The sequence below is a fragment of the Rana temporaria genome, chromosome 7 (genome assembly GCF_905171775.1).
Source record: "Rana temporaria chromosome 7, aRanTem1.1, whole genome shotgun sequence".
Taxonomy (NCBI): domain Eukaryota; kingdom Metazoa; phylum Chordata; class Amphibia; order Anura; family Ranidae; genus Rana; species Rana temporaria.
In genome coordinates, this window is record NC_053495.1 from 150732968 (window position 1) to 150748833 (window position 15866).

The window sequence follows — 15866 nt, forward strand, 5'->3', positions numbered from 1 at the left end:
ACTGAGTACACATGTTCAATAAAAAAAGGAGTAGCAAACGCTCCTTTTTGTGAATCTCAAGGTATTTACGTTTCTTCTAAAATAAGCTGAAACACATTTCCATCTATTCCAGAATTGAATACACCTTTTTTTTAAGCCCCAAAAATGTCACAACTTTCATATTTGTGTCGACTAATTGGTCATAGGAGTCGTCGTTCATTCGCCCACAATTCATAAATTTACGATTTTTGTTCAGATACAGTGCTTCAACTCCCCTTTGCACATGCAAACTAGGCATGATGCCATTTCTCATTAATATGGTCTTGGATTATTGAAAGTCACCGAATGAACGACGACTACGACGACTGCATCATGCGTCCACATTCATAATATTCATTTTATGGTCAACCTGGCCCAAAAAAAAAAATGGCACAAAGAACACACCAAAATAATTAAATACACATGGAAAAAACTTACTTCTTCTTCGAATCACCCTATTAATTCTGTAAAGTTGGTGGGGTTCCCTTTTTTTTAAATCCGACCACCTTTTGCGCAGGTGCTCTCTGCTCCTGGTTTTCCCAAACTTCCGCTGGAGCCTACGGATGACCTTCTCCATAATTTGGGCTTTTACTTTATTGGGATGCATGTAGGGGCCATGCTTGGCATCATAGTCCTCCCTCCTCAATATGGTGACCATCTCCACCATTTCATTAAAGCTCATGTTGGAGGCTCTGCAGCGGAATCTGCGGCGTGGTTGGGCCTGGCCTGCCTCCTGGCTAGAGCTAGAATACACCTCCATGTTGTCCATCTTTTCTCACTCACCAAACGACAGAGAAGGGGCGTGGAAAGGACGATACCGAACGTCAGGGGCGGGGTGTCGTGCGGAGCGTCACGCGTGCGTAGTGTAAAAGGGATGGGACGTGTTTGTAAACGGCGTGCATAGTCTGTGGAAGAAGGCGTAAATCCCGATCTTTCCTAACGACGAGACGTACGTTTTTTATTCCGACTTTATTATAGTGAATAGGGAATGAGTTTGTGGGCTAGTTAGGGGAAGTAAGCTAGTGCCTTTAATTACATTATGTTTTGGCTTCTGTTTCATGTGCAGAAAGAATGGATGCCTTCAAGGATGCGGACTTCCTGACAGAATTCATCCAAAAATGGAAGGAACATCCAGTTCTGTGGCAAACCAAAAGCACAATAAATAAAAACAAAGATGCCAGGGAGAAAGCTAGACAGAGCATGCTTGTTTTTGTGAAAACAAGGGTCCCCAACGCCACAACAGCCACTGTGAAAAATAAAATCAATTCCATCAGGGGCACCTACAGGGCCCAACGGGTCCAAGTCCTGGCCTCAATGAGGTCTGGGGCTGCAGCTGACTCCATATACAAACCAACCCTGTGGTACTATAGTCAGCTGCAGTTCCTGGACGACCACATTGAGACCAGGACATCCATGTCTACCCTTCCCCCAAGAGGTAGCTCCCAGCTTCCCAGCAGCCAATCCTCCAGTGTTCCCTGCAGACAAGAGCAGACAAGCTCGGAGGAAGAGGAAGAGTTCCTGGAGGACCCCAATTGTGAGCCATGGAGAATGGTATGTGTTTTTTGTTTGAATTTAGTTAGTATATGACAAGTATAGTAATAATGGTAAATGTATGTTACTATTGTTCTAAATTCTATGTGAATCTCGTAAGTTTAGGGATAGGATCAATAGTCAGTAGTGGGAAAACATGATGGGGTCAAAATGGGCAAATTAATAATGTTTATGAAGGAGTGGGTGGCATTTTCAGATAGGCCAGTAGGGGGGAGTAACGCAATACACCTGCAAGGGGTCCCAGATGGAAGACACCCTTTTTGAGTACTATCTAGTTGACACTAAATTGATTAAATAAATTTTTGGGGAAAAGGCCACTTATTTACTAAATTAGGCATGCAACAACCCACATAATTCCAGGGGGACCATGTCTGAAGGTGTTTAAGGGGCCACATAATTAAGGATGGCGACCCTGTGTGTAATATATATTGACATTCAATTTGCATCACTCATGATTCTAAAAATGTGTGTGATTAATGACAAACACAAATAACATATGTTCCTTTTTTTGATACACAGGCAGACCCAAGCCAGGAAGAGCCAGGGCCCACAGGGAGCCAGGAAGAGCCAGGGCCCACAGGGAGCCAGGAAGAGACAGGGCCCACAGGGAGCCAGGAGGAGCCAGGGCCAACTGCAAGGCAGGAGGTGGCAGAGCCCACTGGGAGCCAGGAGGTGGCAGGCCCCAGTGGGACCCAGGAGGCACGCCGGCGGGATACCATCTCCCGGATCCCTCCATTCCGCAATCCCAATAAACGGCTCAGGAGTATGCGACAAATGGAGGAGGAGACCCAGGGCCTGCTTCGCCAAGCTACTGCAGCCATCCGAGAGCCACCCAGTGAAGTTGAGGGGTTCGCAGCGCTCATTGCAGCCAAGATGTACAATCTGGAGCAGAGCCAGCGTGTGCGCTGCGAACTCCTCATCTTCCAAGCCATAACCATGGCATCCCTGGGGCAGCTCGATGACGACACCCACATTGTGCGGATTGCTCCTCCTGTCCTTGCTGCTCCTCCTGCTCCTGCTCCTGCTCCTGCTCCTGCTCCTGCACCTGCTCCTGCTCCTCCACCTCATGAGGCTGCTCTGGCTCCTGCCACCTCATCTCCTCCAGGAACCCAGCCCCCAAGGACTCGGGCTACCGGGAAGGCTGCAGGGAAGACTGCAGGGAAGGCTGCTGGGAAGAAAAGGGCAAAGAAATAATACGGTGCCCCTGATGGAATTTTAATGTGGACTCACAGGCTGTATTTGTGGCTTCGGGGACCCTTGTTTTCAGAAAAAAACAAGCATGCTCTAAAGTGCTGCCTACCTTGGCATCTTTGTTTTTATTATGTTGTGTTTTTGGGTTGCCACTTTTTTTTTTTGAAATTTTTATGAAGACTAAAATAAAAATTAATTTTTCAGCCAAATTTCAACATGTTTCTTTATTGTAGATTTGAGAGATCAGTATTGAGTGGGCAGACCCATTACAAAAGAAATAATGCAAACATTAACAAGGTAAAAAAACATGCTTGTGGGTGAGTTAACTAAAAAATTAGGTTGTTGCAGACACTTCACACACTCCTAAATAAAAACAAAATAGAGATTACTAATCAAATTGGTGACAAAAATTCAAAAAAAAAAAAAAAGGTGGACCAATATATATATTTAAAATGTTTAAGATGGAAGATACAACTAAATAACAGAACACAAACATAAACATTATCAAACAAGAAAGAAACTAATTAAAAGCTTGTCATAACTATGCAACAAGATCAGCCGCAACAAACGTCCATTTCTGGGTAGCAGTTAAAAGCAGGGGTTAAAGAAGCGCTTTATTTTCTTGTCTATAAGCTGAAAAACACCTTAACGAATGTGCTGATTCCATTCTGAACAGTCGTTTTACATGAATGAGCGCTGCCGTCTCCTAACTTGCTTCTGAGCATGCGCGGGCTTAAATCGACGTTTTTACGTACACACGGTCAATGTTTAGAACACAGAAAACGACGTCGGCCAAAAACGACACATAAAATTGAAGCATGCTTCAATTTTTTTCTGTCGTTTTTTAGAAGACATAAAACGACGTTTTTGCCCACACACGGTCAATTAAATTGACGTTTTTGAAAATGACGTTTTTTTCCATCGCAGAAAGCGATGGTGTGTACGCGGCATTATAATTAGGTTCAATCAAACCATTTTAAAATAAAATGTAACATATGGGAAGAATAATAAAGAATATATATTATTCTTGTCAAAATAAAGGAAAAGAACAATATATGTATGCAAAACTTGGTCCTTATTCATATAATAAAAAAAAAGAAACAACATAAACAAAATAATAAGAGAGAAAGAGAAATAATGATAGAGAAAAAAAAGACAGCATAATGAAAGAAAGAAAGATAGAGAAAGAGAAAGGAGTTGGAGAAGAGATAAAAGAAGGACAAAGAGCCTACCTGCCAAGAGTGCACATCAGTCCAAAGCGAAAGCTAATACTAAATCCGCAAGGTATATGAGATTCCCATAAATTTCAACCAAGGCTCCCATATTTCATTGAACTGGGTAAGTTTATCCATCATGGACCCAATTCTTTTTTCTTGTTCCATTATCCATGTGACTTTTCTTTTCATACTTAGTATAGAAAACCGATGGTTTCTTCCAGGCAGCTGCTATAGTAATTCTAGCAGCCGTCAGGATTAATAATATCAGTTTTCTGGTAACCTTTTGAACCTGAGGTATGAATCTTTTCATCAAAGCAATCGCCGGGGACTGATGTAAATTACAACCCGTGACCCGTCTAATAATATGGAATACCTTGTTCCAGTATCCACGTATCCTTGGACATTCCCACCATGTGTGTATCATAGAGCCCACCCCATGGCATCCTCTAAAGCACAGAGGTGAGGAGGAGGGATAAATAGATGCCAATTTTAGAGGAACAAGATACCACCTGGTAAATATTTTCACATTTGCCTCTATAAGAGGCACACTCATAAAGCCTTTAATAGATCTAATAAAGTTTCCACACCAATCTTTCAAGTCCAATTCATCATGAAGTTCCCTCTCCCAAGCGAGCATATGAGGTAATTTATTATCATGTGTTGCAAATTTATGCATGTTTTTAATGCACATTGTTATATGTTTTAAATACAAATCTGTATTTTCTCTGTGCTTTTATGAAAAGCTTGCTTTTACATGATATCACATCGGACACTTTTGACACGTTTTTGGGACCATTCACATTTATACAGCGATTAATGCTATAAATATGCATTGATTACTGTGTAAATGTAACTGGCAGGGAAGGAGTTAACCACTAGGGGGCGTTGAAGGGGTTAATATGTTCCCTAAGGTGTGTTCTAACTGTAGGGGGGAGGGGACTCTCAAGGGGAGGAGACCGATGTGTGTTCCTCTGTACTGGGAACACACATTGGTCTCCTCACCACTGACAGGAGGTGGATCTGTGTGTTTACACACACAGATCCACACTCCTGCCGTGATTACCGGCAATCATGGGCACCCGGCGGCAATCGCGGCTGCCGGGCACCCGCGCCGGGTCACGAGCGCTGCCGCGGGCACGCCCTAGATCGCCGGGAACACAGGACGTCATATGACGTCCACCCGGATCGGCGAGGGGTTCCTGCCGCCGTCATTTCCCTATGACGCAGTATGGAAGCGGTTAAGAATGAAAAAATTAAATATCACATGGTTCTAAGTATTCAGACCCTTTGCTGTGACACTCACATATTTAACTCAGGTGCTGTCCATTTCTTCTGATCATCCTTGAGATGGTTCTACACCTTCATCTGAGTCCAGCTGTGTTTGATTATACTGATTGGACTTGATTAGGAAAGCCACACACCTGTCTATATAAGACCTTACAGCTCACAGTGCATGTCAGAGCAAATGAGAACCATGAGGTCAAAGGAACTGCCTGAAGAGCACTATCTTAAAGTGGACCGCCCGCTGAAGAAGTGGATACCGGGGTTATCGCAGCTAGCTGCTGCCATAACGACGCTACCCCACTTCAAAGAACCGACGTATAACAACGGTGGGCGGTCTGTGAGTAGTTTCCCCGTGCTCCTGCGCAAAGGTGAGCGCACGCGTCACACACGCGCACAGACAGCAATCGTCCCACACATGTGAGGTATAACCGTGAACAGAAAAAGAAATACCGCGCTAAGACACTAGAAAAATTTCTAACTAAGCTGCAACAACACAGTGTCATACAAACACAATACAAGTAGGGAGAAAGAGAAGTTACGCTATTAAATTAAATTAAGCTAAACAATCAATTGATACAAAGAAGAATGGTATATAAAATTGAAAAAGCCCCAAAATTCAAAAGGAGATAGGACACATGAATATAGGTTGAAAATTCAGTCCTTGTGTATCTATGAAGATATATATAAATGAGTTCATCAAGTGTTGAATATAAGTTCATAGGGTGAAAGCATATATGATGACCAACACCACTACAATAAGTAAAAAAGGATGGAGGCTTACCAGATGGCAAGCAATAAAAACTTGCGGCTGCAAACCCCAGCCAGGGCCTTTTGATGATCCTCGCAGGGGGATAAGAGGAGATGGATGCTGAGACTTCCCATAACGAATCCGCAGGATTGCAGCGTGTCACAAGAAAAACTCAAAGGTGAAGTACGACAGGAACAGCACATATAAGAATTAAATGTGACTCAAGGGACCACCACCACCAAACACCCTATAGATGGGAGGCTTACCAGAGCATAGTGCAGTACAAGAATGCGGCTAAACCCCTAGCCAGGGCCTTTGGGATCCTGAGCAGTAGTGATATATCCTAAGATCCTCCGGTACAGTGTGGTCAGTAGATACATAAAAAGAATGATATTGCCCACATGGTGAAGTACGTTGACATGGTTGCTTTAATAATAAAAAGTTGCACTTACAGAACGAAGATAAAAACAGATAGAAGCCGGCCGGCTCAATCGAACGCCCGTCCACTCGGAACGAAAAACGTCTTGCGTCAGCACGCTACCTTCCCGACGCACGTTTCGTCATAAATTGACGTCATCTGGGGCACGAGATGACGTCAATTTATGACGAAACGTGCGTCGGGAAGGTAGCGTGCTGACGCAAGACGTTTTTCGTTCCGAGTGGACGGGCGTTCGAGTGTACCGGAGGATCTTAGGATATATCACTACTGCTCAGGATCCCAAAGGCCCTGGCTAGGGGTTTAGCCGCATGCTTGTACTGCACTATGCTCTGGTAAGCCTCCCATCTATAGGGTGTTTGGTGGTGGTGGTCCCTTGAGTCACATTTAATTCTTATATGTGCTGGTCCTGTCGTACTTCACCATTGAGTTTTTCTTGTGACACGCTGCAATCCTGCGGATTCGTTTTGGGAAGTCTCAGCATCCATCTCCTCTTATCCCCCTGCGAGGATCATCAAAAGGCCCTGGCTGGGGTTTGCAGCCGCAAGTTTTTATTGCTTGCCATCTGGTAAGCCTCCATCCTTTTTTACTTATTGTAGTGGTGTTGGTCATCATATATGCTTTCACCCTATGAACTTATATTCAACACTTGATGAACTCATTTATATATATCTTCATAGATACACAAGGACTGAATTTTCAACCTATATTCATGTATAACCGTGAACGTCAGATTGTGGGCAGTAATTCACCAGATCATCTGTGTACATCTAAAGTGGTAGCCTGTAAAGTCTTTTAAATTGTAGCCTATGAATAGTAAAATTGACACCATTTGTCGCCATTGCGTGGGCAATTTGAAAGCATGACATATTTGGTATCGTTTTACTCAATGTAACATTATTTTTTATATTTTACCAAAAATGTATCATTATATTGTGTTTTTGTGCATTAAAATTCAAAAAAGTATATTTTTACACAAAAAATTGGGGTTTGAAAAAATTGCAAAATGCACCTTTTTATTCTCTGGGATCTCTGCTTTAAATATATGTATGTGTATGTATATATATATATAATGGTTGGGGCTTCTTAGTAATTTTCTAGCAAAAAAATACAGATTTTTTAAATATAAACAAAAAGTGCTAGAAAAGGCCTTGTCTAATTCCGCGTACACACGATCATTTTTCGGCACGATTTTTTTTTTACTAGGAATGGCGGCGATCTGCGGTTTTTTTCAGGACTGCGACATTATAGCGGACACATCGGACACTTTTGACACATTTTTGGAACCATTCACATTTATACAGTGAACAGTGCTATAAATATGCATTGATTACTCTATAAATGTGACTGGCAGGGAAGGGGTTAACCACTTGGGGCGGGGAAGGGGTTAAATGTGTATCCTGGGTGTGTTCTAACTGTGTGTGGAGGGGGGTGACTGGGGGAGGTGACAGATTTGTGTCCTCGCTCCCTGACAGAGTTCCACGTCCCTGCTGACACACAGAGCTCCATGTCCCTGCTCAGTTACTGGGCAATCGCGGGTGCCCGGCGGCCATCGCGGCTGCCGGGCATGCGCACTGTGTTCCCAGTGATGCGACGGGTGCGCGCGCGCACCCTAGAGGCTTTAAATGACAGGACGTCATATGACGTCCTGTCAGAACAATAGAGCATTTCGCCCGCCGTCATTTGACAGCGGGCGAGTGTCAAGTGGTTAAAATGATCGTGTGTGGGCTGCACATCGTTTTTCAGTTTCTGAAAAACGACAAAAAAAATTTGAACATGCTGCATTTTTTAACGTCGTTTTAAAAAATGACGTTTTTCGGGTTGTAAAAAATGATCGTGTGTGGGCTAAAACTATGTTTTAAACCCGCGCATGCTCAGAAGCAAGTTATGAGACGGGAGCGCTCGTTCTGGTAAAACTACCGTTCATAATGGAGTAAGCGCATTCATCACGCTGTAACAGACAAAAAAGCACGAATCGTCTTTTACTAACATGGAATCAGCTAAAGCAGCCCAAAGGCGAATAGAACTTCCCATTTAGAGTGCCGTTGTACGTGTTGTACGTCACTGCGCTTTGTTCATCATAAAACAATGGTGTGTGGGCAACATCGTTTTTAATGATGAAGTTGGAAAAACTTTGTTTTTTGGACATGATGAAAAACAACGTTTTCTTTCATGCCGAAAAATGATCGTGTGTACGCGGCATTAAAGTGGGTAATAGTGTCTTTTAAGAATTATTGAACCTTTTATGCAAGCCATATACAAAAAAAGTTCACAAAGCTAAAACGCACATTTTTTTTTTATATTCCGACCAGTGCTGGTTTTAAACGAGCACTGTTACTTTAGATACAAAGTATAAAATCAGTCTTGTTTAAAATGACACTAATATGATGATTTTAGTACAAAGCATTTCAAAGTTATCTACAAATGTACCAAGGTTCTTTAAAAAAAAAAATAGCTTTTTTTTAAAATACATTTTAAATAGAAAATAATTAGACAGAATAGTGATGTTTACAAAAAGAAAGAGTCACCTTTAATTTTGTATAGTCCTAGTAAACAAAGATGTTCTCCTTGTCTGTCTTGCATCCATTGTGGAGTCAAGCCAAATGAGTGGATATCACGATTAAACTAGCTGATAAGTGTGGTTCGGCTGTGATATTAGATTCTGAACAATGTGAAAAATTTATTGAAACAATTTGCTGACACCTTTAAACAATTGTCAGGAAATCTGGTTTTCAGTACATACACAAAAAGATCAAAAGAGCTAAAAATCAAAAGATCTAAAGAGCTAAAAGAGTATGCATATGTTCTACATTCGATTGCCCTGGTACTGTTCAACTTACCAAAGGTCCATAAGGGATCCAATTCATATGCCAGAGAGACCTAAATATTTATTGAAAGGGCTCCTTCAAGCGCATCACATCCCTATTAATAATGATTTTACTATAGACAAAATGTATATGAATCAAGACTTTTGAGGTACCACAAGAACTAAAATTCTATTTTCATGAAAAAAAAATTGACTTTATTTGTACAAAATCTAAAAAGCAGTGACACCCACTTTACTGGAGCACATAAACACAATCCATGGGGATGAAATCCCCTCAATTACAACACTTATACACTCCTCTAGTGATTGTGACAGGTATTTTTTTCAGCTCAACAGGTTTCCCAGATTTAAGACAGTCTTCATCGGGGGGCACATCTAAGTATGCAGGCATCCAGGGTAAAGCTGACCACATAGATCATCCTCATCAACGTCATCGTTTCCACACTGCGCTTTAAACCTTGCTTTCAGATTGCTCTACTGCAGGGTAGTCTTCCCGGTCATGATTGCAGACTGACAGCGGTGAGACCCGGCGGTGTGGAGGAAGGTCCATGTGGACAGCTTTACCCCAGGTGCCTGCATACTTAGATGTGCCTCTTTTAATCATCAACCATGTGAGTTGCTAAATGTTGTACCTTCATTAAATGTAACCATATTGCTACACTTAGAGATGTCTCTCTTCTCTTTTATACTCTGTAGCTCCTTCTGGATTTTGCTTCTAATCCCCTTGTGGAGGCTTCCATTTGTGGATGAACATTTTATGGTTACACAACCTATCACATTGCTATAATCTTTATATATGGACTATAAACTGAAGTACAGTATATACTCAAGTATAAGCCGACCCGAATATAAGCCAAGGCACCTAATTTTACCACAAAAAACTGTGAAAACCTATTGACTTAAGTATAAGCCTAGGGTGTCCATCTGCATGCCTCACTGTGCCTCACTTTGCCTCACTGTGTCCATGTCCATGCCTCACTGTGTCCATGCCTCACTGTGTCCATGCCTCACTGTGTCCATGCCTCACTGTGTTCATGTTCATGCCTCATTGTGTCTATGCCTCACTGTGCCCATGCCTCACTGTGTCCATGTTCATGCCTCATTGTGTTCATGCCTCACTGTGCCCATGACTAGACTGACGTTTAACATGGGAGTCTACGGAAGGGGAGCCCGACTTTGAAAAATCAGTGCTCCCCAGTCGTAGGTTTCCCAGACAACAAACTTTGCACACTTGTAGAGGAAGAGTGGGCCGGCCGGCTGGTACCGGGTCAGCAAAGTCCGGGAGATTAGGCGCAAAAAGGTGACTCGAGTATAAGCCGAGGGGGGCATTTTCAGCACAAAAAAATGTACTGAAAAACTTGGCTTATACTCGAGTATATACGGTACTTATTGATTAATTATTTGTGGAACAAATCATTTGAGTTTCTATTATTTCTTATGGGGAAATTTTGCTTTGATATACAAGTGCTTTGGATTACAAGCATGCTTCTTGAACGAATTAAGCTCGCAATCCAAGGTTTTACTGTATTTGGATTTGAACTAGGGTTGCACCGATAACGATACTAGTATTAGTATGGGTGCCGATACTGAGAATTTGCACAAGTGCAAATGCTTGGATGCCTAATCTGATACCTGGGCAGTCAGGGGTGATCGGTGCAGGGGTGGGGGCCGTTACAAGAACCGATCTTCCTGTATAGATTTCAGTAAAGCAGCTGACAGCTGCTTCTCCTCCTCTCTCTCCTGCGGCTTTCAGCTGCTTTATTGAAATCTATACAGGGAGAGCAGTGCTTGTAACGGCCCCCACCGTCGCACTGATCATCCCTGACTGTCCCCTGTGTCCTCTTCCATTTCCTTCTCCGTGCTCCTAAGGTCCCCCGCCATGTCCTCCTCCGCTCCCCCTCTGTGCCCTTCTCTGCTCCCCCTCCATGTCCTCCACTGCTCCTTCTCCACTCCCTGTCCATGTCCTCCTCTGCTCCTCCGCTCCCCCTCTGTGTGCACCTCCACTGCTTCCCCGTTCCCCCTTCATGTCCTCCTCTGGTGTCCCCTGCCCCAGATCTGTCAGGATGGAGAGTGGGGGAAGGAGCCAGTAAATATGTAATTTACCGGCTCCTCCTTTTCTGAATGCACAGTGATCACTGACTGTGTCCATTCATAACTGAGCAGAGTAAATGCTTCAATTTATGAATGGAATGGAGCCTTTGTTTCCTGTCCATTCATCTTTAGTGAAGCTGAGGCTACAGAGAAAGGGACTGGGGAATCTGTGTCCTCTGTACCTTTCCTGTCTCAAAGGGGGAGATGTCAGATATCTGATATCTCACCAGACAACCCCCCCCCCCCCCTTGATAAAAAAAAAGGGAAAAAATGGAATTGTAAAAATAACAAAAAATATGTAAATTGTAAAAAATAAACTACTGACATAGTCTACACCTCATCAGTTCCAACTAGCAGTGCCCATCAGTGCTTCTGTCACATGACATAATCGGTATTGACGAGCACTTGAAAAAAGTATCGATACTTGTACTCGGTCTTAAAAAAGTGTTATCGGTGCAACCCTAATTTGAACACATACTTTTTCAGTTCTACATTTTTGCTAATTATAAATCTTGCTTGCTGTGCTTCATCTGAACCAGCTAATAATCATGTTTAACATCTACTGGATATGAAAGACATATATTTTTCTGTTTTGTATGTAGACAAAGGTGTGCCGAGTTGAGAAACATCCTGACTTTCCTGTAAATGGTCAGTGGAATATTACTACAGAAAGTGATGGTGAAAAAAAGACTGCTATCTTTGATGCAGTTTTAGTCTGCACTGGTCAACATGTAGATGCACAGATACCATTAGACAATTTCCCAGGTAATGTTTATTACACCATACATCTTTACATGTCAATGTAATGAATTTAATGTACATATCCTGAGCAGCATCAAATTAGGGATAAGGTTTTCATTTGTCACTACCAGGGGTTAAAGGCGATTCTGTGGACTTGAGATTTGTGGTTCTGGCAAATTAATGTATAAATTGGCCAAGGAGAAATGTTTTTCAAATCATAATTCACTGTATGGCTTATAAAAGGATGGAGTCGGGGGGCACATGGCAGTCACAGTGTAAGTGTGTTTTAAGCTGCTGCAGGGAAAGGATGGTGAAAGCTGATAAACTACTTAGGGTGAGAATTGTGTCAGCTTGGAAACTGTACTTTAAATCTGATTGTATATAAGGCCCCATGTACACGGGACACTGCTAAATGTACGTTTAGAGGCAGTAGGACGCTTTTTTCAACTCATTCAATGTTATCCTATGTGACCATGTACACAGTCTCATTTATTGCCATTTTTAGGCAGTTGCGTTTAACAGCGTTTCTTCGAAAGCAAAAAAAATGGGTTCAGAAGCAGATTTCCAAGTTTCACACACCAAGCGCGACTAAACGCGGCTAAACACGGTAACCTGCGTTTAGCAGCGTTTCGTTTATAGGCGTTTTTCATCTTTGCCCATTTAAAAGAAAAAAACTTTTTTTTTTTTTTTTTTTTATTGAAACGCTTCTAAACGCAAACGCGGCTAAATGCGGCATGTAAATGCTGCAAAACTGATGTTTTAAACGTGGGTTACTGTCTGTCAAATTCAATAATTTAGGAGCAGTTGTAAAAGCGTCCCATGTACATGGAGCCTAAGAGGGAATTGCACAGAGAGAAAACCGGGTGAGCTGCCAACACTTCACTAGACACAAAGTGCAAACAAGATAAAAGAACAAATAGTGTAGTGCTCAAGGATAAGTTAATGTGAACATTATATTGCAAACAATAAAAGCATTAAAGTGAAATGATCTAAATAAAATAAATCAAATATATCATATTGGTTCATCTTGAATAGACAGTATAAATTATATTTGTGTGAAAAAAAGTCCATAAATGATGAATCAATGAAGTGATGAACCTTGAAAAATACTTGGTCATGAAGTGCAAACAGAAAGGAAAGTAAGGTTGGCAGGCTTACCGGACAAGATAAACACACGTACACTAGTGACCGACCCGCTGTCCGCCGGCACTTACCCCATCTAGGCGGTCGGGGACCGGCCATCCATGCAGTGGCAGCAGGGACCGGGCAGCCAGGCATTGGCAAGGACCGCGCGGCGCTTCTCCTCCTCGCTTCTGATGTGCATCTCCTCCCCTCCTCCTAGGCATTTCAGAAATTTTTAAAGTCGAGATTACGGAAATTCGAAATTCGGAAATTGGAAAATTAGAAATTTGAAAATTCAGAATTCGAAAATCGGAAATTAAAAAATTCTGAATTCGAAAATTAAAAAATTAAAAAATTCAGAATTAGAAAATGTTTGAATTTCCAAATTCCTGAATTTTCCAATTTCCGAATTCCCAAATTTCCAAATTTACGAATTTCCGAAAAAAAAAAACTAAAAGTGAATATTAACTACAATTTTATCTTTTTAACTGATACTAATTAAAGGCGTTAAGGCAGAAGGTTTTTATCTTCATGCATTCTATGCATGAAGATAAAAAGCCTTCTGTGTGCAGCAGCCCCCCTCAGCACCCCTAATGGATGGGCTGCCCCTGGACTTACCCTATTTTAAATGGTTCTGCTGCTGGCTAATTCTATATTGTTGTATAATCTGTGGCCTCCTAATTCTTGTTGCATAACACCTGCCTATTATTATATTATTATTATTTTCCTCTAGTACATTTTGGCCAATTATTCCCTGATTTTTATCTTCATGCATAGAATGCATGAAGATAAAAACCTTCTGCCTTAAAGGGGTTGTAAAGGTTCATCTTTTATTTTCTAAATTGGTTCCTTTTAAGCTAGTGCATTGTTGGTTCACTTACCTTTTCATTCCATTTCCCTTCAAAATGTTTTTTTTCTTTGTTTGAATTGTTCACTTCCTGTTTCTCCTCAGTAAGCTTTCCACCATCTTTTTTCGAATTCTGAATTGTCTAATTTCTAATTTTCCAGTTTCCGAATTTCCAAAATCTTACATTTTACAATTTCAGAAATTTGGTGATTCGTAAACTTCGTAAATTCAAAAATTTGCACCGAAAAGTTCGGAAATGAAAAAAAATTGAAAATCAGAAATTTCGGAATGAACTAATTTGTCAAAATTAGTTAAATAACGAATTCAGAATTAAACTAATTGCACATGTCAACATTTTAGGCATGTAAGAAACCTAGAGAGAGAAGTACAGTTTAGGATAAATAATCTGTTTGGTGTTTATATTAGTAACCTCAGCCTCTATTCTGGAATTATTTCCTGCTTTTCCGTAAGGTATTCAAAATTTCAAGGGAAAAGTCTTACATTCCAGAGATTACAAAAGGCCAGTTGGATTTGATGGTAAAAGAGTGTTAATTGTTGGAATGGGTAACACTGGAGTCGACATCTCAACTGAACTATGCACGCTTGCCTCACAGGTATACATCAATTACATTTTATTTTGTTGATTTCAATTAACCATAGCAAAGCAATTATGAATTAACTTTATTCATATTGATGATGTGCTGTACGCTATTCAATTATGGGATAACAAAGCATTTTAACTACAACTTTATAACAATACCAACTTCATAGTAAATCATGTGTACTTATCTTTTAACCGCTTGCCAAATGCCCCACATACATATACTGCGAGGTAGGAGCTCCTACAGGCGAAACCACGTACCTGTATGTGATTGCCTCTTCCAGGTTTGCGCCGGGCGCCGCCGGTGTACAGTTCCCGCTGTGATTGGACACAGCGGGAACCAATCAGTGGGTCCTGATTGATTTCCACCAGGACCAGTCGATCGACGGTCTGCCTATGTACACAAGGCAGGTCGCTGTTCTGCTAGTAGGGAGACAGAGATCCTGTGTTTTTGCTAAGCAGGAACACAGATCTCTGTCTTCCCACAGTTAAAGCCCCCCACAGTTAGAAAGCACTCCCTAGGGACACATTTAATCCTTTGATTGCCCCTGATGTTAACCCCTTCCCTGTCAGTGTCATTAGTACAGTGACAGTGCATATTTTTTAGCACTGATCACTGTATTGGTGTCACTGGTCCCCAAAAAATTGTCACTTAGTGTCCGATTTGTCCACCACAATGTCACAGTCCCACTATAATTCGCTGATTGGCGCCATTACTGGTTAAAAAATTCCATAAAAAGACATTAGGCACTAGGGGCCAGATTCAGGTAGAATACGTTACGCGGCGGCGTAACGTATCCCATTTACGTTACACCGCCGCAGGTTTACAGCGTAAGTGCCTGATTCACAAAGATCTTACCTGTAAACTTGCGGCGGTGTAACGTAAATCCGCTCGGCGCAAGCCCGCCTAATTCAAATGGGACGGGCACCATTTAAATTAGGCGCGTTCCCGCGCCGAACGTTCTGCGCATGCTCCGTTAGGAAATTTCCCGACGTGCTTTGCGCAAAAATAACGGCGCCCCAACGTTTTTTTTGAACGGCGACGTGCGTTACGTCGTTTCGTATTCCCGGACGTCTTACGCAAAAAAAAAAAATGAAATTCGACGCGGGAACGACGGCCATACTTTAAATATAACTTTTCTGTTATTTTGTTCCCACTCATTATCCAGCAATCTTTTGCAATATTTGTATT

General features: G+C 41.8%; 1 protein-coding gene across 2 annotated transcripts in view; it reads left to right on the plus strand.

Moving 5' to 3' along the window:
• LOC120945759 (dimethylaniline monooxygenase [N-oxide-forming] 2-like) overlaps positions 1-15866 on the plus strand; it is a 63112-nt gene that overhangs the window by 24847 nt on the left and 22399 nt on the right. For both annotated transcript variants that reach the window (XM_040360138.1, XM_040360137.1), the window contains exons 5-6: positions 11966-12128; positions 14545-14687. In XM_040360138.1, coding sequence (XP_040216072.1) covers positions 11966-12128; positions 14545-14687 — 306 coding nt within the window. The remainder of the gene's footprint in view (positions 1-11965; positions 12129-14544; positions 14688-15866) is intronic.